This window comes from Triticum dicoccoides, chromosome 2A, assembly GCF_002162155.2.
Source record: "Triticum dicoccoides isolate Atlit2015 ecotype Zavitan chromosome 2A, WEW_v2.0, whole genome shotgun sequence".
In the NCBI taxonomy this organism is placed as follows: domain Eukaryota; kingdom Viridiplantae; phylum Streptophyta; class Magnoliopsida; order Poales; family Poaceae; genus Triticum; species Triticum dicoccoides.
The window spans coordinates 699,311,398-699,339,306 of record NC_041382.1 but is presented as its reverse complement, the minus strand read 5'-3'; the positions used below and the strand labels follow the sequence as shown (position 1 = coordinate 699,339,306).

Genomic DNA, 27,909 nt, shown 5'->3' with positions numbered 1-27,909 from the left:
AACATCTATGATTTCGTAAAGAAACCAGGGATAAAACCCTTTCCCACAAAAAGAAAAACAAATACATAACCATAGTGTGCAGCAACAAATCCCATGCCGATGATCGCCGGCCGCTGGCTCCATCTTCCTCACCGGCCGTCGCCACCATCAAGGACATGCCACCAGCGGTGAAAGGCGCGCTAGCGGTGAATGGAGCACTCTGCTGGCCTCTGGGAGATGCTCAATTTTGAGAGCATGACCACGCTTTTCCAGAGAGAATTTGAGTAGGCAAGGGAATTTGCTTTCGGCGCCAAGCATTACAGTCCATCAAGTCCATGGCGATGAGGAGGAACAAGGTTCACGAGTTCGAGGCCGATGTGCCCGCCGCCGAGCTATGGGGGCTCTACGGCACGCTCCGTGCGGCCGAGCTGCTGCCAGAGCTTCTCCCGCAGGTGCTCACCAAGATACAGCTCGTGAGCGGCGACGGCGACGTCGGCACCATCTTGGAGCTCACATTTGCTCCAGGTCAGATATCCAGAAACCACCCTTCAATCCTCAACTCGTATGCTTTCAAAAAAAAAATCCTCAAGTCGTCCATGTGCATACTGACCGAGTAACGGTTTGCTGCTTTTGCTAGGGATCCCTGGCTTGGAGACATACAGGGAGAAATTCATCAAGGTTGACAATGAGAACTACATCAAGGAGGCGCAGACGATCGACGGAGACATCCTGAAGCTCGGGTTCCTCTATTACATGGTCAGGTTCGAGATCATCGCCAAAGGACCCAGTTCTTCAGTGATAAGATCGACCATTGTGTATGAGATAAATGAGGAAACTCACCCCGGGCTTGAAGCTATGATCAGCACCGCACCTCTGGCTGCAACTGCTGAGAAATTTGCAGGGTACCTCAAGGAGCAGAAGATCCCTCAGAGCAGTTAATTCTTGCAACAGCTCAGAGCAAAAGTGTACCAATGCTGTTGTGTGTTTTCCCTGAAAAATAAATGACCAATGATCAAACATATTAGGATAGTATGTTTGATCATATGAATATCACATAGTTGATATATAGATATTTCGCGGTCCATGTACCTTAACTTTATTAGTTTCATGAAAATGAAGTTGGGAGCCTTGATGCTCCTTTTCTCGAAGAAATGTACCTTAACTTGTTTTGGTTAATTTAGGTTTGATTAAAAAAGTACCACGGATTTCATTATGTATCATCACATACTTGGAATTTTGGAAAATATTCTCACGCATATGCATTTTGCAGTTATGACCAGTTAAGCCGAATAAACACAAGATATATATGACTCAGATTGATGGCAAGATGGACTAAATTGTATTGTGCAAATGAAGAAGCTGAATCGAGAGGGGATTATATCATCCAAACAATCACGAAGTTCTAGGTTGATGAGTAGTTCAACACCACATTCGAGAAGATCTGACCAAATGAAAATAACAGTTGACTGTAACGAATCAAATCAGCCATGAACAGAAACCAAACCTCGCCAGCCTTTGATTCATCTCTGCAGAACTACTACCCTCCTGCTTCTGCTGCAAGTAAAGGAGAACATACACACATACCAAAAGCAAGATCAACTGCTACAATAAGAATAAATCAGGACACTGAATCCACCTCCTATTAAATGATGAATGATGGAACTCATGAACAGAAGACCACAGGGAGATGGCCCTTCAAATCAGACCTTCCTCAAACCCCCATCGACATGATCTCCACATACCAGATTCAGTCCTGCAACCAACGCATGGAGGCCAACACAAATGAATCGAACAAACCACCGAAAAGGCACTGACCTGACTCAGTTACAGAGCAAAGGTTTGCCCACGAGACCAACAACAACAAAGCCTTTAGTCCCAAACAAGTTGGTGTAGGCTAGAGGTGAAACCCACAAGATCTCGCAACCAACTCATGGCTCTGGCACATAGATAGCAAACTTCCACGCACCCCTGTCCATAGCTAGTTCTTTGGTCATACTCCAATTCTTCAGGTCTCTCTTAACGGACTCATCCCATGTCAAATTCGGTCTACCCCGACCTCTCTTGACATTCTCCGCATGCTTTAACCGACCGCTATGCACTGGAGCTTCTAGAGGCCTGCGCTGAATACGGCCAAACCATCTCAGACGATGTTGGACAAGCTTCTCTTCAATAGGTGCTACCCCAACTGTATCTCGTATATCATCATTCCGGACTCGATCCTTCCTCATGTGGCCACACATCCATCTCAACATACGCATCTCCGCCACACCTAACTGTCGAACATGTCGCCTTTTAGTCGGCCAACACTCAACGCCATACAACATTGCGGGTCGAACCGCCGTCCTGTAGAACTTGCCTTTTAACTTTTGTGGCACTCTCTTGTCACAGAGAATGCCAGAAGCTTGGCGCCACCTCATCCATCCGGCTTTGATTCGATGGTTCACATCTTCATCAATACCCCCATCCTCCTGCAGCATTGACCCCAAATATCGAAAGGTATTTTTTGAGGCACCACCTGCCCATCAAGGCTAACCTCCACCTCCTCACACCTAGTAGTACTGAAACCGCACATTATGTACTCGGTTTTAGTTCTACTAAGCATTCCAAGGTTTGTATCCACAACTCTAACTTCCTAAATATATCGTGCAACCGACAAGCGCAGAAGACCAACATGGGGATCAAGGGTACATATAATGGACCAAACCTTGAGAGATAGATCGCAAACCAAACGATTTAAACAGATTCCAACTCACTACCAGAGTACCAATGATGGTGCAGAAAACCGTCAGTGCCCCCGTTAGGGTGGAGGCAGTAGTCGGAAGTAAAGGGAGGTCACACGGGGGTTTTACCCAGGTTTGAGACCTCATGCTATGTTTTTAAGGCGGTAAAGCGTCATAAGGCGGAGGAGGGCCGCTCTGACGCCTAAGCGCCAAGGCGAGGCGGTAAGGCGAGGCAAGGCGACGCCTTAAACATTGCAGGAATAGAGTTATTAATAGGTCTGCACATATTAATACTAGAAAAAGAGCAATGGCTAAGAGATGGGCCACTACTTATGCACCTCCCAGTGGCCCAAAAGCCCATTTAGTGGCCATATACACCCCCGTGACCTAATTCCACTATCTCCTTCCCTTCTTTCCCACCATAGCCGCCACGAAGCCACACCCTTCTGGTCCTCCCTCCCTCCTCCAGTCCCCTCTCCTCTTCATGGCCCCACCCTTCTCCCTCACAGCAGCAAGCCCCAGGAGCCCTCAGTCCTCCCTCCTCTTCATGGTGCCGGGAGACAGCGGGGCCGTCATCTCCAAGCCCTTGGAGCAGCCAGAACTAGGGCAGCCACAGCCGTACACTTCATGTCTGTCTAAGGCGGGGTAGATGCCTTGACATCCTGGGGCGCCTTGACGCTTAGGCGACGACTAGGCGACGCCTTAAAAACATAGACCTCATGATCGAGGTAATACCCTACTCCTTCTTTGTTTTGGATTGATGTGGCAGCACCTCGTGCGAGGGGGTTACAAGTGGAGGATAATGAATTCTACCGAGGTCTGGGCAATGGAACAGATGCCTCGGACTACCCCTAGCCTCGCCTTATAAAGGGGATGAGAGCTAGGGTTGATAGGGATCCTAACCGACCTCATTGTGAGAGCTTCTTGGCTTGCACGCCAAAGATAAATTTTATCTCCAAGCCTGGACCCTTGGACCGATCGCTGGGTAAGGCTGCCGCTAGGCCTCTTCGGCCCTGAAGCCAGCCAAGTCTCGAGCTTCCCGGCAGACGGGCCACCCTCGGTATATTGTATCGTCGGTAGCGCCCGAGCTTGTCTGGAGTTGTGGAGTCTTGCTGCCTTGAGAACGAAATCCAGGCAGGCTCTTTCTTAGTGATGGAGACAGTCTAGCTCCCGGTAGCCCGACCTCAAAATCTACGTATCACGCGGCCTCCAGCGACGCATCTCTATGGCTTCGTAGCTCCTGATTTTGTGGTGCCGCGATCTAGCGGTTTTGCATCTTTCACCTTCATGGCTTCACGGTATGCGTCTTTGCAATGTTGCGGCTTCACGGCTACACGGCCTTCGGCGTCGCGTCTTCACAGCTTCATGGCTGTGCGGCCTCCAGTGTCAAGTCTTCTTCAAATCAATTGCTAGCCATAGGAACCTAGGCGTTGTTGCCGCTCGCTTTGTCACATCCCGTCATCACTGTCGTAAAGATAGGGAGATAGCCAGTCGGTTCCGCTTTGACCGCTGCATCATGATGATAATGCCTGGATCTCCGCACCCACATCCTGCGTAGTGGGAAACCGCAAAGGAAATGGGGCAGTTGTCGACCTGCCAAAGCCGTTGCTTGGGTTTCCCGATGGGATATAAAGAGGGGAGAGAGAGGCATTTCCCCACTTCCTCTTTTCCTCTCGTAGATTCCGCTACTGCTTCTCCCTCCCCGTCGGAACCGCCATCGTCGCAAGCTCTTGCTCCTCAAGCCCTCCCTTTCTTTCCTTCTCCACCCAAGCGAGCCGCTGATGGTGTGAGTCGAGGGAGACCGCGGTCAAGGTCGTGGCCGGAGCGTTCCCAAGGCCACCACCACTGACAAGTGGAAGGACAACGCTTCCGCCAACGAGAAGGCGGGCGAGACCACGGACAAGTGGTTCTTCTCCACTGCGCTGGTTGAAGACGACTTTCTGCTGCCTTGGGAGGTACTTCAATGGATGACGGCGGGGACCGAGGCCATCCTGGCGTCGGTCGGCACAAGCAAGTGTTGCACTAGCAGTTCTTTTGTCGAGGTTTGGCTTTCCCTCTGCACAGCTTTGTGTGCGGGCTTCTGTTCTCCTACGGGTGTCAGTTGCATCATTTGACACCCAACGCCATTCTCCAATCGCCAACTTCATCACCCTTTGCGAATGCTTCCTCGGGACAAACCCAAACTTCGAGTTATTTTGATACTACTTCCTAGTGAAGGTCTAGAAGAATGGCGATGATATCCGCGACCTTGAAGGCGCCAAACCTCCAGCTCCAGCTTGAATCGAACTACTTCAAGATTGCTTTAGCGAAGTCAGTCTGCAACTGGCATAAGGGTTCTATGCTTCGGGGCTCGCGGGAGATCTGCCGCCTTTCATCAGTGAGCCACCCAAGCATCTGAGAGATCTTGGAAGCCGATGAAGAAGACATCTAGCAATGCTCAGGGGCTGATCAAGGCGGTGGAGAGCCTGATCGACCACGGGCTGACCGGGGAGCAAGTCTTGGAGATGTATCTCGAGCGGCGAGTCCAGCCACTCGGGCTCACCCCATGTATCTTTACATGGGGCCTTCATATCCGACTCAGGCAACGGCACGAGAGCTCAGCAACGACAAGCTGCAAGCCCGCATCGTCACCCTAAAAGATCTAGGGTCAAACAAAATTCCGCTCACTGTCGCAATGGAGCCTTTTAGCGCTGCCAACCCTCAAGTGACGCAAGTGTTCTCGAGCCCGGGGCCGTGTGGCCTTAAGATTCATAGTGGCTTTTCTTCTCTTCTTCATCCTTCCTTGACTTGTTGATGTTTGCAGTAGTTTGCGGCTTTTGCTGCCTTCCTATCCATACCTTTGCTGCTTGGGAAAGCTCTGAGCCCAGCGATGGTAGCACTACTTGAGCTGGAGCCAGTGAAGGTGATTGCGGCTCGCCGCGCTCCTACCAAGGGGAAGACCGCCACACCGCCTGAAGAGGAGGAAAATGACGATGGCGGCAACAAGAGGACGATGAATTTTTAGAAGGTGAAGAATATGATGATGCCCTTGAAGAACCTGATCTCTATGCATATCGGAGAGTACCCAACCCTACATATGCAAGGGATACATACAAGGTGAAAGCTGAGAACAAATTAAATAAAGATTAGTTCATCCAAAATAGATTAACAAATAAGTTGCTCCCGCCAAACCGTATTTAGGACCACCAATAATCCAAGTAAGAATCATAAGGGACTAAATTATACTATGCAAACAAGAAGTAATCAAAAGGGATTATTATCCAAATAATTAAACTCCAGTTCAACACCAAAACATCATCCAAGAAGATCTGACCAAATAAAAAAACTGTTGAACCATAACAAATCAAATTAGCCATTAACAAAAATAAAACCACTCCAGCCATTGATTCATCTCTACGGAACTACTACCCTCAGTTTCTGTGGCATCCAAAGATGACATACATACCAAAATGAGATCATCAAAGTCAAACTAGCCATTAACAAAAACAAAACCTCTCCAACCATTGATTCATCTCTACGTGACTACTACCCTCCGTTTATGTGGCATCCAAAGAAAACATAACCCTTATAATTCCAATTTTCAAAGAACACCAACAAATCCAAATCAGAATTCATGACAAAGTTAAACCCTGAAGACAAAGAAATGAAATAGGATAACTATAATCCTAACTCATCATGAAGATGCTCCCGTTAAGATGTATAATCCAAATTTCTAGGCAAAAGGACACAAATGCAAACCAAAATTGTTGAAAACGTAGATGAAGAAGAAATTAAATAGAAGGAGAGATCATATAAATGAAGATTGATAAACAGATAAGTTGCTAATGCTTAAACATATGTGATAATCCTAGTTTCTAGAGAACCTCAAATAATCCAAGTGAGAATCATCAAGGACTAAAATTTGATAAAAAACGAAGAAGTATTCAAGAGGGGATTAACATCCAAACAGTTCATCTAAATAAGACGCAAACAAGAAATCTTTTTGCAAATTTTGTGTTTTGCAACATAAACACAAAGACGAAAGAAACGATAAAAAGAAAACAACAAAGAAAAGAAAAAAGAACAACCAAAAGAAAACAAAAGAACAACGAAAGAGAAATACTTTTGGATTTTCGAAAACATAATAGGCAAAGATGAACTCAAAGAAACACAACAGAAATATTTCGTAACTTTCGTTTTTTTTCTCAAAGAAGGCAAACAAGAACGCAGAGAGAAGCAAATATAAAAGATATTCAAAGTTTCAACAAAGAGGCAATCAAATAAACTTTTCAAAGAAAAGGAGCAAGAATTTTGTTTTATTTTCTCAAAGAACTTCAAAAGAACATAAGGACAAAGAAATCTTTGGGGTTTCCTTTAAAAGCAAACAAAAAAATAGGAAAGAAAAATAATCAAAAAGAACACTTCAAACACTTAACGCTCAATAAGAAACAAACGAGAAATCTTTTTGGAATATTTGGGTTTTGCACGTTAAACACAAAGACCAAAAAAACGACAAAAAGAAAACAAAGAAAAGCCAAAAGGAACCAAAAGAAAACAAAAGAACAACGGAAGAGAAATATTTTCGGATTTTTGGAAACATAAAAAGCAAAGAAAACTTGAAAGAAACACAGTAGAAATATTTTTTGGAATTTTGGTTTTTCCTCAAAGAAGGCAAACGAACTTAAAGAGAAGCGAAGATAAAATATTTTCAAAGTTTCAACAAAGAGGCAATCAAATAAACTTCCAAAGAAAAAGCAAAATGAATGAGGAAATATTTTTGTTGTTTTCTCGAAGAACTTGAAAAGAACAGAAGGACAAAGAAATATTTGGGGGTTTATTTTAAAAGCAAACAACAAACAAACAAAAGAAAAAATAGGAATAAAAAAAATCAAAAAGAACACTTCAAACACTTGAGACTCAATAAGACGCAAACGAGAAATCTTTTGGAATTTTTGGGTTTTGCAACTTAAACACATAGACGAAAGAAACGAGAAAAAGAAAAGAGCAAAGAAAAGCCAAGAAGAACAACCAAAAGAACAGCAGAACCTAAATATTTTTTGGATTTTTGGAAACATAAAAGGCAAAAAAGAACTTAAAGAAACATAACAGAAATATTTTTGGAATTTTTGTTTTTTCTCAAATAAGACAAACAAGAGTGTACAAAGAAGCAAAGATAAAAGATTTTCAAAGTTTCAACAAAGAGGCAAGCAAATAAACTTTCAAACAAAAAGCAAAACGAACAAGGAAATATATTCTTTTTGTTTTCTCAAAGAACTTCGAAAGAACAAAAGGACAAAGAAATCTTTTGGGGTTACTTTTAAAAGCAAACAACAAACAAACATCCAAACGAAAAAATAGGAAGAGAAAAACAAAAAGAACACCTCAAACAGTTGACACTCAATAAGAGCAAATGAGAAATCTTTTGGATTTTTTGGGTTTTGCAACTTAAAAACAAAGACAAAAGAAACGATGAAAAGAAAACAACAAAGAAAAGCCAAAAAGAATGACCAAAAGAAAACAAGAAAAACAAACGAACAACGAAAAAGAAATGTTTTTGGATTCTGGAAACATAAAAGGCAAAGAACTTAAAGAAACACAACAAAAATATTTTTGGAACTTTTGTTTTTTCTTAAAGAAGGCAAACAAGAACGTAAAGACAAGCAAAGGTAAAACATATTCAAAGTTTCAACAAAGTGGCAATCAAATACACTTCCAGAGAAAAAGCAAAACGAACGAGGAAATATTTTTGTTGTTTTCTCAACATCAAAAGAACAAAAGCACAAAGAAATATTTTGGGGTTTCTTGAAAACAACAAACAAACATACAAAAGAAGAAATAGGAAGAAAAAGGAACAAAAAGAACACTTTAAACACTCAAGACTCAATAAGACGCAAACAAGAAATCTTTTTGCAATTTTTGGGTTTTGGAACTCAAACACAAAGACAAAAGAAAGAACAAAAAGAAACAGGACGAAAAGCCAAAAAGAACAATCAAAAGAAAACGAAGGAAAACAAAAGAAAAATGGAAGAGAAATATTTTTGGATTTCTTTAAATATAAAAGGTAAAGAACTACACAAAAAAATGAAATTTTTTGTTTTCTCAAAGAAGGCAAACAATAAAACGAAGACAAGCAAAGATAAAAGATTTCCAAAGTTTCAACAAAGAGGCAATCAGATAAACTTCCAAAGAAAAAGCAAAAAGAACGAAGAAATATTTTTCTTGTTTTCTCAAAGAACTTCAAAAGAAAAAAAGGAGAAAGAAATGTTTTGTGGTTTCTTGTAAAAGCAAACAAATAAATAAAAGAAACAATAAGAAGGAAAAAAAACCATAAAGAACACAAAAGAAAGAGATCAAAAACCAAATGAAACCAAACAAGAAGAACGAGAAATACTCTTGGGTTTCCGATCTTTAACAGAACGCCTACTTCCTACTTCTAGTTTCATTGCCCGGTACGTCTTTGTCAACTTCTTCAGTTGAGACCCTAACTACACCGGAGGTTAGGCGACTTCGGTATCTACTTGTGGCTTCTTTTGGTTCAACGTCAACATGTTTTGCTACTAATTTTTCTTGTACCGAGTGACCACTTTTTACAGAACCAGGTACATCTCCATGGATCCTTGGTACTGGACGTATTTTCATATAACTTATGATTCTTCCAGTTTGTCAACCATTCGACCTCCAGATTCTCATGTTCATGTTTTGATTAGAATCCTCACACGAATGCTCTACTTGGTGTTGGCCTTCAACCTTGTAATTCCCAGGTCCTTTGGGAGCTTATCTGGCTTAACCTTCCCTTTGTTGCCACCATCGCCAGTCTCTCCGCCTTGGTTACTTTGTTTACCGACTCTTTTGGCATCATCGTCTTGGTCACTTGTGTGGCTCTAGTCTCCCATCCTTAGTTCGACGTGGTCTTCTTGGATCTGTCTCTAGCGGTGTGTCTTTAGGTTGTCGGTTTGTCGGCTTAGCAAATAGGTTAAGTTACATTATCCTCATAGCGAGATTGTGTCTCATCGTCCTTTCGATCTTGTTCACTTCAATGTTTGGGGTCCAGATCCCTTTGCCTCAAAAGGAGGACATCGCTACTATATTATCTTTATAGATGATTCCTCTAGACACACATGGATATATTTTATGCTTTTCTTCTAGTGAGGTCTTATCTATCAGTAAGAGGTTTGCCGCCATGCTTCATACCCAATTTTCCACTCCTATCTATGCCTTCCATGCAGATTTTGCTTGCGAGTTTATCAATCATTTGTTGTGCGGATTCCTTGTTGAGCAGGGCACACTTTCTTAGTTCTCTTGTCGTGGTCCTGATGCTTAGAATTATTTGCTAAGCATCGTTACCTTCTTGAGGCAGCTTGTGCATTGAAGATCAACGCATGTCTTCCACCTCACTTTTGGGTTGAGGTTGTTTCTCAATCCACCTACCTCATCAACAGTCAGCCTTCCTTGCTTTGCAGGGCGATATTCCTCTTGAGTGTCTTTTTGGTCATTCACGTGGCTACTCAGTTGCTTCGTTTGTTTTGTTGCGTCTAATACGTTCTTCTTGCCCCTCAAATTGACTGCTTAGTATATTGAATGTGTCTTCTTAGGTTACTGATGAGCACAAGGGCTATCAGTGTTGGGATCGTATCGATCGGCGGATAAGCATTCCTCTGAGTGCAACTTTTGATGAGCCTCGTCCTTCCTATCCACGTCGATTCTCTCCTTCAGCCTCTCTCATTGAGGATATTTCTTTCCTAGCTTTTGCCGATACACCTATCACTCATATATTGCCCTTGTCCATCCATTCCAATGTGTCTTCCTATACGACTATTGTAGACCCCACATCATCGTCACCTGCAGCTTCCCCACCTCGTTCGTCCCCTAAAGCCTTCCCCGGTGATTCATCCTCATCCTCTTCTTTACTACACTAGTCGTCCACATCTTGTGGATTCTTCTGATGTGTCATCTTTCAATGAGCTATATCCCCTAAGCCTTCCCCGGTGATTCATCCTCATCCTCTTCTTTACTACACTAGTCGTCCACATCTTGTGGATTCTTCTGATGTGTCATCTTTCAATGAGCTATCTCCCCTAAGCCTTCCCCGGTGATTCGTCCTCATCCTGTTCTTTACTACACTAGTCGTCCACATCTTGTGGATTCTTCTGATGTGTCATCTTTCAATGAGCTATCTCCCTCGACTACTATGTCTCCTTCTATTGACAACGCACCTCCTCCAGCTCAACCTACTTATGTTCTTTCTTAATGGTGAGTTGCATGAGAAGGTATACATGTAGCCACCACCTAGATTTTTTTCCTGATGGCACGATTTGGCGTCTTTGTTGCTCTCTATATGACTTTAGCCCCTCGTGTCTGGTTTGAGTGTTTTGTCTCAGCGATAACTGCGACCAGTTTTTGCCAAATGCTTATGATCTGCACTTTATACCATCTTTCAACTCAGGGTCAAACTTTGCTTCTATATGTCTATGACATGATCATCACTGCCAACAACTCTGAGTGCATTGCCTTTTTGAAGGTTTGTCTTAGTGAATAGTTTTTATGTCTAATATTGGTCCTCTTTGTTACTTCCTTGGAATTGAGGTTTATTCTACCTCTGATGGCTTCTTTATTTCCTAAGAGAAGTACATTCAGTATCTTCTTGCTCATGCTGCTTAGTGATAGAGTCACTATTGACACTGCCATGGAGCTCAACGTCCACCTTTGTTTGATCAACACGCTATCGTCATTCTTGTCGGGAGTCTTGTATTTAGATGTCACTCGTCCAGACATTTCATATCACGTTCTCATTCTAAATCAGCTTGTCTCTGCTCCCACTTTAATCCACTTTGAGTCACCCCCCTCCCCCGGTTCTACAATATCTTTGTGGAACTACCTCACCGTCTCCTTATTCCTATGCACAAGTTTGCTCGTCCCGTTGTACTTACTGTGTTTTCTTGATGGTTTTCTCATTGCCCGAAAGACAAAGAAACAGACTGCGCTATTCCCTTTGAGTGCAAAGGCTAAGTTGCAAGCTATACCTCTGTTGACAACAGAGGTGACTTGGTCACGATGGTTGCTTGAGGATTTTGATGTTTTTGTCACTAGACCTACTCCTCCTTTGTCAAATAGTACAAATGCTATCAATATTGCGTGCTATCCTGAAAAGCATGAACTCACCAACCATAATCGTGTTGATGTGTCCTATCACTCACGTATTGCCCTCTTCCATTCCCATGTGTCTTCTTGTACTACTGTTGTAGACCCCACATCATCGTCACCTGCGGCTTCCCCACCTCGTTCATATTCCCTAAGACTTCCCCGGTGATTCCCCCCCAATCCTCTTCTTTACTGCACTAGTCATCCGCATCTTGTGGATTCTTCTAATGTCTCATCTTTCGATGAGCCATCTACCTCGACTATTATATCTTCTTTTGTTAGCAATGCACCACCTCTAGCTCAACCTACTTATGGCTTCTGCGCTCGCCCGCTTCCGCATATTGATCGCTATGGGTATTCTAGCGCTGCTCTTCGCCATGTTCATCCCGAACGGCGACATGCGATGGCAGAGGAGATTGCTGCTCTTGAACACACCGGCATGTGGGGTCTCATTTCCCTTCCTCCCTATGCTCATCCCATCACTTGTATATTCATCACGTTAACTTGCCAGACCGATTAAATGGTCGGTTAGACCGACTAATCTGTTGTCAGGCTGATTAATCATTGTTGGCATGTTAATTTGTGGGCAAACAAAGCCCAATTGTTTGGCCCATAAACCCTCCCGCTCCTAAATAGCTAGGGTTTAGCCCTCCTATCACCCCTCTTGCTCCTTTCATCCCCTCCCGACCTAGATGGCGGCCGACCAAGTCCTCGTCGGCGTGCTGCCACTTCCCCTCCTCCCATGTGTGTCGCCACTTCCTCTTCTCCCACTACGCACCGCTACTTCCCCTCCTTCGTGACATAACACCTACTGCAACCGAACCGTTCAGATGCCCTTCACGAAGGCCGTCACCTTCCCTCTGTCTGTCGTCATCGTGTGGCCACCATCTCTTAGAGTTGCGACACGGGCAGAATTTAGCAAAAAATGTTGTATAAATGTTTGTTGATGACTTTTGATGCCCACATGGATGATTGTTGTTGTATACATGTTTGTGGTCTATTGAGAAAAGAAAATGGTGCCATTTGCCTCCTATTTGCAATGTAGATTTTCCCTCCATACAAAATTTGCTTCTATTGAGTTGAAAAATCCACTAATTAGTGGTTGACCGGTTAATCCGGTTAATACGCCGATTCAACGACTAATCACTACTCCCAAGTTGAGTGAGCAGTTACCAGATAGCGATTTCCTCAACATTCTTACCCCGCAAGATGTGTGCACGACGCTACCTGTCATCGAGGCCAAGGGCCACCAAAGGGAACATGGGATGCAACTTCAAGTCTGTGGCACAGAACCTGCAACCAGGGGAAGGACGCCAAACCGGATCGACGAGGAACAGAGATTGCACAACTTCGACACCTACTTCTTTTAGTTTTTACTCATAGCCTTGTGCTTCTTCGTCAACCTCTTCAGTTGACCTCCTCAGTACACTCGAGATTACGCGACTTCAGTGTCTGCTAGCTGCTTCTTTTGGTTCTCTATCGATAGGTTTTGCAGGTTTACTACTGGACAATTTGTACAAAAGAGAAGACAAGGGAAATATTTTTGGTCTTTTCATTAGTTCAACAATAAAGCAGATAAGAGCCAATCAGAAATATTTTTGGTTCACAATACTTAAGACTCAATAAGACGCAAACAAGAAATATTTTTGGAATTTGTAAGTTTTGCAACATAAATAAACACAAAGACGAAACAAACAACAAAAAGAAAACAACAGAGAAAAGCCAAAAACAACAGCCAAAAAAACAAACGAAAACAAAAGAACAACGAAAGAGAAACCTAACAAAAATAATTTGAAATTTTTGTTTCTTCTCAAATAAGGCAAACAAGAATGCAAAGAGAAACAAAGATAAAAGATTTCCAAAGTTTCAACAAAGAGGAAATCAAATAAACATCCAAAAGAAAAGCAAAAAGAACCAAGAAATATTTTATTATTTTCTCAAAGAACTTCAAAAGAACAAAACTACAAAAAGACAAAGAAATCTTTTTGGGTTTCTTTTAAAAGCAAAGAACAAAAAACAAAAGAAGCAATAGGAAGCAAAAAAAACACTACAGACACTTAAGACTCAAAAGAGAAATCTTTGTGGAATTTTTGGGTTTTGCAACTTTTTTCTGAACGTGTGTAACTTTAACACAAAGACGAAATAGTAAAAAGAAAACATCAAAAAATATGCCAAGAAGAACAATCAAAAGAAAGCAAAAGATCAACGAAAGAAAATATTTTAATTATGGATTTTCTGACAAATAAAGGGGAAAGAACAACTAAGAGAAACATAGAGAAATGATTTTGGAATTTTGGCTTTTCTCAAAGAAGGCAAAGAGAAGCAGAGATAAAAGATTTTCAAAGTTTTAACAAAGAGGTAATCAAATAAACATCCAAAGAAAAAAACGAGGAAATATTTTTGTGGTTTTCTCAAATAACATCAGAAGAATAAAAAGATAAAGAAATCTTTTTGGGTTTCTTTTAATAGCAAACAACAAAGAAACAAAAGAAAAAATAGGAAGCAAAAAAACATTTCAAACAATTAAGACTCCATATGACGCAAACAAGAATCTTTCTGGAATGTTTGGGTTTTACAACTTAAACACAAAGACGAAAGAAACGACAAAAAGAAAAAAAGAAAGAAAAGAGAAAAAGAATAACCAAAAGAAAACAAAGGAAACAATTAGGACTCAATAAGACGCAAACGAGAAATCTTTTGGAATGTTTGGTTTTGCAACTTAAACACAAAGACGAAAGAAACGACAAAAAGAAAACAACGGAGAAAATCCAAAAAGAACAACCAAAAGAAAACAATGGAAAACAGAAGAACAAAGAAAAAGAAATATATTTGGATTTTCTAAAACATAAAAGGCAAAAAAGAACTCAAAAAACACTTCAAAAATATTTTTGGATTTTTTTCTTTTCTCAAAGAAGGCAAACAAGAAAGCAAAAAGAAGATTTTCGAAGTTTTAAAGACAAAATCAAATAAACTTCCAAAGGAAAAGCAAAAAGAACGAAAGGAAAAAATAAATCTTTTTGGGTTTCTTTCAAAAGCAAACAACACACAAACAATAGGGGGTAAAAAAAACACAACAGACACTTGGGACTCAATAAGATGCAAACGAAAAATCTTTTTGGAAATTTTGGGTTTTGCAACTTAAACACAAAGATGAAAGAAACAATAAAGAAAAGTCAAAAAGAACAACCAATAGAAAACAAAAGAACGACGAAAGAGAAATATTTTTGAATTTTCTGAAACATAAAATGCAAAGAACCCAGAGAAACACAACAAAAATAATTTTGAATATTTGGTTTTTATCAAAGGCAAAAAAGAACGCAAAGATAGAAGATTTCCAAAGTTTGAACAAAGAGGCAATCAAATAAACTTGCAAAGAAAAAGCAAAGAGAACAAAGAAATATTTTTATTGTTTTCTGAAAGAACTTAAAAATACCAAAAGAACTAAAGGAGGGTTTCTTTTAAAAGCAAACAACAAACAAACAGAAAAAATAGGGAGCAAAAAAACAAAGGAACACACAAGAAAACAATCAAAAACCAAATTAAACTAAACAAAGAAGAAAGAGAAATACTTTTGGGTGTTTGATCTTTAACATAACACCTACTTGCTACTTCTAGTTTCATCGCATAATACTTCTTCGGCAACCTCTTCAGTTGAGACAGTGACTACACTGGAGATTAGGCGACTTCCATGTCTACTAGCTGATTCTTTGGGTTCTCCATCAACAAGTTTTGCCATTGATTTTTCTAGTACTAAGTGACCACTTTTACACAATCAAGTACATCTCTATGAATCCTTGATACTGGACGTATTTTCAAATAGTTTATGATTCTTTGAGTTTGTCAGCTATTCGACCTTCAGATTCTCATGTTCATGTTCTTATTACTGATGGAACTTCCCTCCAAGTCGACAGTCGAGGCACTCTTACTACTTCGTCTTTTCATGTTAATTCTTTTGCTCATGTTCCTTGGCCCATGCAACTCATTTTAGGTGGTCAGATTGTCGACATTGGTTGTACAGTCATTCTTTAGTTTAACTCTTGTTCTGATTAGTAACCTCAGATGGATGCTTTACTTGGTGTTGGCCATCATCGTTGTAACTCCTAGGTCCTTTGGGAGCTTGACTGGTCCCTTTGCTACCAATGTCAACAGTCTCTCCTCCTTGGTTACTTCGTTTATTGTCTCTTTGTGGCATCATCGCCTGTGTCACTTGTGTGGTTCTTGTTTCTCATCCTTAGTTCGAAGTGGTCTTTTCATGTTAATTCTTTTGCTCATATTCCTTGGCCCGTGCAGCTCATTTTAGGTGGTCAGATTGTCGACTTTGGTTGTACAACCATTCTTTAGTTTAACTCTTGTTCTGATTAGGATCCTCGGATGGATGCTTTACTTGTGTTGGCCATCATCGTTGTAACTCCCACGTCCTCTGGGAGCTTGACTGGTCGCTTTGCTGCCACCATCGACAGTCTCTTCACCTTGGTTACTTCGTTTACTGTCTCTTTGTGGCATCATCGTCTTTTTCACTTGTGTGGTTCTTGTTTCTCATCCTTTGTTCAAAGTGGTCTTCTTGGACCTATCTCTAGCAGTGTCTTTAGACTATTAGGTTTGTCGGCTTGGCAAACAGGTTCAATTACTTTATCTTCATAGCGAGATTGTGTCTCGTCCTTTCTGTCTTGTTCATTTTGATGTTTGGTGTCCAGCTCCCTTTGCCTCAAAAAGAGGCCATCACCAACACACATGGATATATTGTATGATTTTATTGTAGTGAGGTCTTATCTATCAGTAAGAAGTTCGCCCCCATGCTTCATACCGGGTTTTCCACTCCCAATTGTGTCTTCCATGAAGATTTTGCTTGTGAGTTCATCTATCATTTGTTGTGCGGATTCCTTGCTGAGCAGGGCACACTTTCTCAGTTCTCATGTTGTGGCCCTGATGCTCAGAATGGTTTGCTGAGTGTAAGCATCATCAACTTCTTGAGGCGGATTATGCATCGAAGATCAACACCTCTTTTTCACCTCACTTTTGGGTTGAAGTAGTTTCTACTTTCACCTACCCCGTCAAAGTCAGCCTTCCTTGCTTTGCAAGGTGACATTCCTATCGAGTGTCTGTTTGTCATTCTCATGGCTACTAAGCGCTTCATTTGTTTTGTTGCGTTTACTACGTTCTTCCCCCCCCTAACACGCCAAACTGACTGCTTAGTCTATGGAATGTGTCTTCTTAGGTTACGCTGATGAGCACAAGGGCTATCAGTGTTGGGATCCTATCAATCGGTGAATGCGCATTCCTCAGGGTGTGACTTTTGACGAGTCTCGTCCTTTCTATCCACGTACATCCTCTCCTTCGGCCTCTCCCATTGAGGATATTTCTTTCGTAATGCTTTCTGATACACCTATCACTCATGTTTTGCCCTCCTAGATCCATTCCAATGTGTCTCCCTGTACTACTATTGTAGACCCCACGTCATCGTCACCTGTGGCTTCCCCACCTCATTCATCCCCTAAGACTTCCCCGGTGATTCCCCCGCATCCTCTTCTTTACTACACTAGTCGTCCGCATCTTGTGGATTCTTCTGATGCATCATCTTTCGATGTGCAATCTCCCCCCCATTACTATGTATCCTATTGGAAACGCACTGCCTCAAGCTCAACCTAGCTTCTACGCTTGCCCGCTTCCACCTATTGATCACTATGGGTGTTCTAGCGCTGCTCTTCTCAATACCACTTACTGTGACACAATGTTCACCCAAACGGCGACATGCGATGGCAGAGGAGATTGCTGCTCTTGAACGCACTGACACGTGGGATCTCATTTCCCTTCCTCCTCATGCTCAACCCATCACTTGTATATTGTACATTAGTCTACAAGATTTAGACTCTGATGGTTCCCTTGCCTTACAAAGCTCGTCTTGTGACTTGTGGCTTTCAATAGGAACATGGCTATGACTACGACAAGACATTTTCTCATATGGCCCACATGACCACTCCCCGCACACTTCTCGTTGTGATATTTGCTCGCCACTGGTCTGTCTCTTAGCTTGATGTCAAGAATGTCTTTTTTAATGGTGAGTTGCATGAGAAGGTCTACATGTAGCCACCACATAGATATTTTTCCCTGATGGCATGATCTGCCATATTTGTCACTCCCTCTATGCCTTTAGCCCTCATGCACGGTTTGAGGTTTTTTGTCTCAACGATGACTGCGACTAGTTTCTGCAAACGCTCATGATCCTGCACTTTATATCCATCTTTAAGCTCATGGTCGAGCTTTGCTCCTACATGTCGATGACATGATCATCACTACCAACAACTTTCAGTGCATTGCCTTTTTGAAGGCTCGTCTTAGTGAATAGATTTAATGTCTGATCTTGGTCCCTTTCACTACTTGGAACTGAGGTTTCTTCTACCTCTAATGGCTTCTTTATTTCCCAAGAGAAGTACATTCAGGATCTTCTTGCTCATGCTGCTCTTAGTGATAAGGTCATTGCTTAATCTTGGTCCTCTTCGCTACTTCCTTGAGATTGTTCTCTTATTTCCTAAGAGAAGTATATCCAGAATCTTCTTGCTCGTGTCGCTCTTACTGATGAGCGCACTGTTGAGACTCACTCCTACAGAGTCAACGTCCACCTTTCTGCCCACCTTTGTGTGCGACACCATAACCGCACGCTCGAGCACCACCAATGGTGAGCAGGAGCTCGGACAGTCGACGCGTACTTGGATTATACACGAGACAAGCCGAGGACAGGCGCTACCTAAAGTCGAGGCCAAGGGCGCAGTAGGAGAACTTGGGGTGCTTAATCAAGTGCGTGACCCACAACCCGCAAACAGGAAAAGAGCGCCAAGCCAGATCGATGGGGTACGAAGAGTGCACAGGCACGTGGATGCTGGATCAAGTCCCTCTGTTGCCACCGCCACCAGTATTTGCCTTTGTTGCCTTGTCTACCAGTTATTTTCAGGATTGGCATCATCCCCTTGGGTCACTTGTGATCTCTCATCCTTAGTTCGACGTGGTCTTCTTGGATCTGTCTCCGATGATATCCCTAGTCCACGGTCTAGTTACCTTATACTCGTAGCGAGACAGTGCCTTAGCGTCCTTCCGGCCTTGTTCAATATGATCTCAGGGGTCCATCTGCCTTTGCCTTTCGTAGTAGCTTCTCTTGACACACCTGGATATACTTTATTTCTTCTTGTAGTGAGGTCTTATAAGCTTTTTGCTGCCATGGTTCGCACTCAGTTCTCTACGCCTATTCATGTGTTCTATGATGGCTCTGGTGGAATCCTTTCTGAGCAGACTTCAGTTCTCTTATCCTGGTGCTCATGCTCAGAATGGCGTGGCTGAGCGCAAGCATCGTCACCTTCTTGAGACGACTCGTCCGTTGATGGTCACCGCCTCTCTTCCGCCGCACTTTTGGGTCAAGTTTGTCTCCACTTCCATCTATCTCATCAACCTTTAGCAATCCACTGCTCTGCAGGGTGATGCTCCTTTCGAGCGTCTATTTGATCGTTTATTCAACGCTTCAATTGTTTGGTTGTGTTTGCTATGTCCTTCTTGCCCCTCGTGAACGCCCAAACTAACTTGTCAGTCCGTTGAGTGTCTTCTTAGGATACAACGATGAGCATAAGGGATATTGTTGTTGGGATCATGTTGGTCATCGGATGCCTATTTCTTGGGATGTGACTTTTGTTGAGTCCATCTTCTTCGGCCTTTTAAGTGGAGTATATCTCTTTCCACAGTTTTCCCGACACTCTTCTCTGATTATTGTAGAACCAACGCCATCATCTCCTATGATTTCCTCACCTCACTTATCACATGATTCTACACCTTCATCATTGGTGGCTTCCTTGTCTCCATCACCTAAGTTTATCCCGATGATTCCAGCTCGTATTCTTCCATCTTTTCCTAACTTCTATATAGGACATCTACGTGTTGTGGATGCGTCTACCGATGTGCCATCTTCCCCATTTCAGCCTACTTATGGCTTGCGTCCTCGTCCGCTTTGGCATGTTGACCGCCAATGTCTTCCAAGCGTTGGCGATGCTGTTCTTGAGCCAACTTCTTACTGTGATGTTGTTCATACCAAATGGCACCTTGTGATGGCAGAGGAGACTGCTGCTCTTGAGCACATCGGCACGTGGGATATTGTTTATGTTCCTCCTCGTGTTCATCCCATCACTTTGTGGGTCTACAAGGTTAGGACTCACTCTGATGGTTCTCTTGGGCGTTACAAAGCTCGTGTTGTGGGTCATGGCTTTCAGCAGGAGCATGGTCCTGATTACGATGGGACTTTCTTTGACCACTGTTCGCACACTTCTTATTGTGGCCTCTGTTCGCCACTGATCTGTGTCTAGGCTTGATGTTAAGAATGCATTTCTTAATGGTGAGTTGCGTGAGGAGGTTTACATACAGCCACCACTGGGTATTCTACTCCTTACGACATGATTTGTCGTCTTCATCGCTCTCACTATGGCTCTAAGCAAGCCCCTCACACCTGGTTTGAGCGTTTTGCCTCTATGGTGGTTGTTGTTGGTTTTCATCGAGTGCTCATGATCCAACGTTGTTTGTCCTCCTTTCTGCTCCTGGTAGGACTCTTCTTCTATATATTGATGACATGATCATCACTGACGCAGACCATGAGTATATTTGCCTTTGTTAAGGCATGTCTTAGTATGCAGTTTCTTATGTCTTATCTTGGCCCTCTCTGCTACTTTCTTGGGATTGAGTTCCCTTCCTGCTCAAAAGTAATAATTTAGGATCTTCTGACTCGCGCTGCTCTTACTAATGAGCGCATGTTGAGACTCCCATGGAGCTCAATGTTCACCTCCCTGGTAGTGATGTTGACCTACTGTCTGATCTGGCGCTTCATCGACATTTTGTTGCAAGCCTTGTTTATCTGCCTGGCACTTGCCCGAAAGAAACAGACTACAGTGCAGTGCCCCCCGTTCGAGTGCACCTCCTCCCGCGGCATCATCGCTCCACTTTCCTACTATATGCTCCGCGGCATTGTCGTCATGGCTAGGATGGTGGCAAAATCGCTAGCGCCGATGCCTCTCGCACGATGTTGCTAGAGCCTTCATCCTCTCAAGTGGCATGAAACTCCCATGGAGCTCAACATCCACCTTTGTTTGATCTGACGCGCTATCATCATCTTGTTGGGAGTCTTGTCTATTTAGATGTCACTCGTCTAGACATTTCATACCACGTTCTCATTCTAAGTCACTTCGTTTTTGCTCCCACTTTCTTATGTCTTATCTTGGCCCTCTCTGCTACTTTCTTGGGATTGAGGTCCCTTCTTGCTCAAAAGTAATAATTTAGGATCTTCTTACTCGCGCTGCTCTTACTAATGAGCGCATGTTGAGACTCCCATGGAGCTTAATGTTCACCTCCCTGCTAGTGATGTTGACCTACTGTCTGATATGGCGCTTTATCGACATTTTGTTGCAAGCCTTGTTTATCTGCCTGGCACTTGCCCGAAAGAAGAAACAGACTGTAGTGCAGTGCCCCCCGTTCGAGTGCACCTCCTCCCGCGGCATTGTCGCTCCACTTTCCTACTATATGCTCTGCGGCATTGTCGTCGTGGCTAGGATGGTGGCAAACTCGCTAGCGCCGATGCCTCTCACACGATGCTGCTAGAGCCTTCATCCTCTCAAGTGGCATGAAACTCCCATGGAGCTCAACATCCACCTTTGTTTGATCTGACGCACTATCATCATCTTGTTGGGAGTCTTGTCTATTTAGATGTGATATCAGTACTGTGCATGACTCCGTGCAACATAGCTCACCAAGCATATTGGTGTCGATGCTTCCTTCGTATGCTCCAATATGCAGGATCAAATAATTCCTCTATCTCTTCAAACTCAGTGTTGTTGATCCACCATTAGCTAGGGAAGGATTTTATTCTCTAGTACTCCCTCCATTAACTATTATAAGATGTTCTAACTTTTTCTGAATCAGGTGTATATAGACACGTTTTAGTGTGTTTTGTTCACTCATTCCTGTATGTAGTTCATATTAAAATATCCAAAACATTTCGTATTAGTGAACAAAGGGAGTATATGTTTATACTTAAAAGAAGGAATTCGCCCTCGCCCTTTATGGTCATCCAGCTGGGCATAGCTCCCCCCTGTGGCCTCCGCCCCGAACATACCTCCCCCTAAACATGCTCGAATGCACTCTTTGCTCCTTTTCTAGACCATACACCATACTCTAGATTCTCTCGGCCAAGATCCTTATTTAGTAGCAACTAGTCGTCAACCCGTGCCTTCGCACGGGCTAGCCTATTTTAGGTAGATGTATATAGGATGAACACCTGCTAACATTTTTTTGGATGCAATGTTTTTTCGAAATTTGAATTCGGAACTAATAATAATACAATTATGAACGACCGCAACTAATAACATGCATAAAACCAATGCATGTTGGTTATTTATGATATGAATGATCTATTTTCAATAGATTCCTAATCGGATAATTTACATATATGTAGGTTTACCAATTGTCTCACACTAATAATTTTTTGTCTTTTATTATTTGGACGGCTTGATACAGGTGTACTCACATATTAATGAAAGGAAACATATTACACGCCAAAATGATAATGGTCTCTTTCTTTGTAAGTTTACTTATTGAGTTTCCCCCAGCCATGCCTTAATCACTGAAAACAAATATGTAACATACCTTGCTTTTAAATGATAAATGTATTTCTATTGTGATAAATGTATCTTTCCTTTTGTTAGTACTGCGAGTCAAATCTTGGGTGTTTCCTAACCTAAGTGCCTCCTTTCAGCTCGAATACTGATCTGAAATATAACTGCTGGGAGCTTATAATGCAAGACATGTTCTACTCCAAATCAATTAATCGTCTGAACTGATTTATTCAAGAAACCAACTAACAAACAGAAGGATCAGATGGATAATGATAACGTCTTTAAATAGGAGTTCAGCACACCATATGTACAAAAAAACTATACATAACTGTGAGGCATGCTTGTAGAACCTGATTCCCAGTTTCATCCATAAACTGTAACAAACTTAATATTATGTATTTAATCTGAGGAGCTAGCATACCTGCTGTAAGTGTCCACCAGTTCGACAGACGTGGATGATGCCATCGCCACTATTCGCCAGACAAAACAGGATTGCTGTTGCTGTTGGGGAACAAACTGTTGCTTGTCTCCGGCTGCTAGATGTGCTTGCTACCTCTTCTACGTCCCAATAAATTTGACTTGCTCGTGCAGTACTCACCTGCCGGAAGGAAGCAGGATGGAAGTCAGAAAGGGAGGGATAAATAAAGGAGGAAGTGATTTTATTGGCCTAGGGCGCTGGCTTGAAGTTGATGTGTGCGACAGAAACTTGCAGAGAAAATGATCTGCATAAATGATCCTCTAGAAAAATACTGCACACAACAGTGCTATTGTTACTTCATAAATATGGAATAATCATATAGACTCATTTTGCAGCCATGAAAATTTGCATATAGGCTATAGCATCTTGTAAGGGGAAAAAGCTGCACGGACAACAATAGCTACTATTAATGAGAGTGTATATCACGTCATGTACTCTATCCTAAACTCAATACTGTTAGAGTTGCTCCGAACCATTATATACTATTAACTTCTATATAGAAATTGATCCTTTTTCAACTATAAATCTCCAGAGTGATATCATGAAAAGAAATAACCATTGCATAGGTATTCTTAAAAATATTATCTCAAACATGGCAATCAGGTCCAAGTTCTAGCAGTTAGATGGAGGAGGGATGATTCCCCCGCAAAAAAAAAGATGGAGGAGGGGTGATTGGAACTGGGTAGATGGTTACTCTATTGTGCTATATGGTGTAACGAATGCACCTGTATGTCTATTCGGTCTTCATCAAGTCGTTGATAAAAAAGTCAGGTTGCCGGCACATGCATGGTGAATGATGCAACATATCTTCCATTGGCATTAATACATCATAGTTAAGCTTCCTTCAATCTTGGTCTTGCAGGCCCTGCTGGCGTATCCCCTTGCAGCACAGTCCTACGCATTGATCAACCGGTATGATACATCTCCAAGACAGCGACCTTCCTCTTCCTGCCATCCTCCTTTGTGATTCAATTCAAATCAGATTTTGTCTATGGACAGGAACGGGTTGATGTGAGGCGACTGGTGGCTGATGATGCCATGTTATGCGGAAAGGACTCATCAAAGGCGAGTTCAATTAGGAGAAGAACATGAGGAGAGACGGATGCAGCAGGCATCGGTTTTAGGAAGAACAGAAAAGATGGCGGTTTCAGTGAAATTGGGATTTACAAATGGCAGCCGCGCAGGAGTAATACATTGGTTTAGGGAAGGACATCGTAGCTGCAACTTTTTTGGCAAGCAATGAAGAGCATGAATACTTGCTTAATTTTCTTTTCAGATACTTAGCTTAGCGGCGATTTGAGTTGGAGAAAATGTCGAGAAAGAAATCTGGCAAGTGGGCGGAAGAGAAGAGAGGAGGCTGATCTAACATGCGACGGTAGTGGAGCCTGCGGGAACCCATGAGATATGCAAGGTTCAGCAATCTATGGAGAGGAAGAAGGCCTGCGTCAGGGAAGATGACAGCAGATGAGATTGTAACCATCGATGGAGCCATGTTTTTGCATTGGATTGAAACTATGTTGGACTGCAGATTGTATACCTGTGGGACTCTGACCACAGTCTATTATTTAATCTGAATCAATGATTTAAAATCCAAAGGAAAGAGATAGAGTTTGCTTGAATTAGAGTAGCAAGAGATACGTGGAAGAGAAGTGGAATCACGTCTCATGTGATTCTATTTTTATAACCAACGCTAACGATTGTGGGCCTCAAAGTGTTTTTTTCTTCACAATTAAGCAAAATATTCACAGGGGATTATATCGATCGATCTACACCGTAATAACTCGGTCCCACCAGATTAACGGCTCCTAATTACTGATTAACGTGGTAATTTTTTGGGAGTCTGTAATTAGTATAGGTATAGATAGATAGATAGATAGATAGATAGATAGATACGGGACTAAAACATTGCACATTATTGTTGCTTCCCTGGGTCAGATGAGTGGTCGGCACCTCCTTCCGCAATGCCGTCACCCACCATCCCGTTCTACCCTCCGTTGTGGCATTGTCGTTGCAACAAGGATGGTGGCAACCTCGCTTGCGCCGATGTCTCTCGCGTGACGTCGTCGAAGCCTTCATCCTCTCAAGTGGCATGAATGGCCCAAGGGGACACTTCCGCCATGGCTGCTGGCATTCCCTTCCTTGGGAGCGAGACTAAGGGAAATATGGGAAATAAAACGATTACTAGCGTATTAGGGGAATGAGGCCCAAACAAAACCGCTGAGATGAGTTAGGCCCACTACCAAAATGGTAGCTGTATTCTTCAACGAATTGGGGACACACTTTTGATGGAAACAAGACCGAGTGGGATATAGTCATACTCTATCAATCTCAAGACCGAGTGGTAGCTGTATTCTTCAACGAAGTGGGGACACACTTTTGATGGAAACAAGACCGAGTGGGATATAATCATACTCTATCAATCTCAAATAATAATCTGCTTTTTTCTTGGCAAACTTTAACCCCTACTTTCAAATAATAATTTGACCCAAACACTAAACTAGCATTGACCATAAACTTTTATACATCACACCATATTTTCATAATCTACTAAGTAAGGCATATGAAAAAAAGGGATAAATCTACACACGTAATTTACATGTAACCATTATAATTATATCGTTTTAGAAATGCTATAGGTAGGTTTGGCTAGATGTCTAGGCCCGTGTCTACACTCTATAACATCGTATGTTTGTAAAAGAAACATTACAAATATTCAAGTCTATATAGCAGATTGTCTCCTACAAAGAAACATGCTTTTCTCTTTTGGAATAAATAACCATAACCCTTTTTTTGCGGGGGAAATAACCGTAAACTTAACAGCCAACTGAACAGCAACACAACTAAGGAAAAGAAAATATAATCACAATATACATAGAATAAGAATGTGTGAAATAGATAACCATGTCGTAAACATCACTTGTGGACAAATTTAGGGTGGTTGATAGAACAGAATCATTACCTTTGAAGCAGAATTGGGATTTGGTCATTCCAGAGTTCCAATAATTCTGTAGAATGAATCAAAACTGTCACATAACTGAGTGTAACTGGTTGGGTGGTGAGCTGATAGAGGCGGGGTCGCGACTGCATCGATTGGAGCCTCGGACTGTCGATTTGGACAAACCGATTTAAATGCAACAGCAGCAGCTTGCACAATGCTAGGGAAATTTTCACTATCTGCAATATCAATAGAAGCATTAATGCTAAGGAATTAGAAGCAGGTTGCACTGAACAAACCTCATCCAAATTTGTGTTTTTTACTGGAAGCAAGTTGCTGAGCTTACATAGTGCTTAAGTTTCACCTCCTAATGGACTGTTCGCACCTTTCTTTGCAACCAGCAATACAAGTGGAGCGACAACGTGCAAACTGATGCCGCCATGGTGCCGAAGGCCCAAGCCATCACTTTTATGTGCAAAATAAATCCTTCTGGAATATGCTCCATTTTGTTGCCTGCCGCAATAGCAAGAAAACTTCTGTTGTCACTTTCCACCAGCGCTTGCCAATTACATAAAGAAATACTCCCTCTGTTCACAAATATAAGATGTTTTGGATATTTCAACATGGACAACATACGGACTGAAATGAATGAACAAACACACTAAAATGTATCTATATACATCTGAATCAGAAAAAAAGGTAGAACATCTTATATATGTGAACCGAGGGAGTAACATTCTACTAGCACATGCAAATTGCATACAGAAATAACATTCACCAAATTCAATTAGTGACAAGATCACAAAAGAGTGGATAGCTAGTTAATAAATCAAGCTATTCCGATTATTCAGTGCCAGTATTTTAGGTACTAATTAGCTAGCTGTGTTTTTGTTTTTTTCTCCATGATAGAATACACTATCATTTTCCAATCAAGTCGAGGACCTATGGCATAACAGAAGAAACCTCCAAAGATTAGTCAGACCAAGAAGAGCTGATCAACTTCTCAGGAGGGCAACATTCATCATAAGTGCTGGAACAACTGGTGTGTTTTCCCACTATCTTGCCACAAACCGTTCAGGAACAGATAGTTGGCCACCATATGAGAATCTACTGATAACACATGTCACTAACTATAGCCACCGTATGAGAATCTACTTGAAACCTAACAATTTACCTTCTTCTGACATCACCACCTAAATAGACGAATCAAGTGACATGGTGCAAGCTGAGCCTGTCCATAATGATCTTCAGCCATTCTTTGAACTTCACATTCTACACATTGTTGTATTTCTCAACGTGCTAAGTTCATAATCTAAAGAAACAATCCATTTCTGGCATTCATCTAATGAGAAGTAGAACTCTTGCTGATTTGCTTTTTCCATTGGCTACCAACTATAAAAAAATTCTAACTCGTCATTAGCAATGCTTGATGGTGGTAATCTGTCATCATCATCTTTAAAATAGCACTACAGCAAATTAGCAGTAGCAGGTTGTGTCTTGAATCTCGTCAATGAACCCGCTCCGAAGAATGTAGGAAACTTTGCCATGATTTATGTAGATTGATAGTCCTTTCAAATCACAACTTCCGTATATGTTTCCCTAAAGAAAAAGAGTGTGTGCTGTGTGAACTGAGTGCACATTATGATTCTTTGCCTGATGCTAGAAAAAATCTATGTTTTGTAACAGGACAGCTGATCAAATATGCTTTAGTCACAAAATTTATATCTTCCTTGTGAGTTCCAGCGGGGCAAATTAGCAGCAGTAGCAGAGTAGTGGCAGCAGCAGAGCATCACGCGGCAAACAAAGGGAAGCAGGAGCATCACACGGCAAACAGCTGGGAAGCAACAACGTAAGGCTGTAGGAGGGTGTCTACCTTGTCCGTGGCGGCGGGCGAGGCAAGCGTTCCGCGGGAGCGAGAGAGCATCCTCCGCCGCAAGCACATGCTCTGTTCGTTTACGTCGTCGCGACCGGCAGGCGGAACCAGCGGCAGGAGTCGCCATGCGCACCGGCGTGAGGAGATCTGGGTAAAGACGCCCTCGGTAGCAC

At 42.3% G+C, this 27,909-nt stretch overlaps 1 protein-coding gene and 1 long non-coding RNA gene across 2 annotated transcripts; one reads left to right on the top strand and one right to left on the bottom strand.

Moving 5' to 3' along the window:
- The first annotated feature begins 308 nt into the window (after positions 1 to 308).
- LOC119356381 (norbelladine synthase-like) lies at positions 309 to 1,611 on the top strand. The gene is made up of 2 exons (XM_037623331.1): positions 309 to 504; positions 617 to 1,611. The coding sequence occupies exons 1-2, from the start codon at positions 315 to 317 to the stop codon at positions 916 to 918; spliced, it is 492 nt and encodes a 163-aa protein (XP_037479228.1). The 5' UTR covers positions 309 to 314; the 3' UTR covers positions 919 to 1,611.
- Positions 907 to 27,909, bottom strand: LOC119356382. The gene is made up of 5 exons (XR_005171914.1): positions 27,737 to 27,909; positions 26,210 to 26,376; positions 25,888 to 26,102; positions 22,872 to 23,048; positions 907 to 969 (listed from the first exon to the last, which is right to left on the bottom strand). It is a non-coding gene; the product is annotated as an uncharacterized LOC119356382 (long non-coding RNA).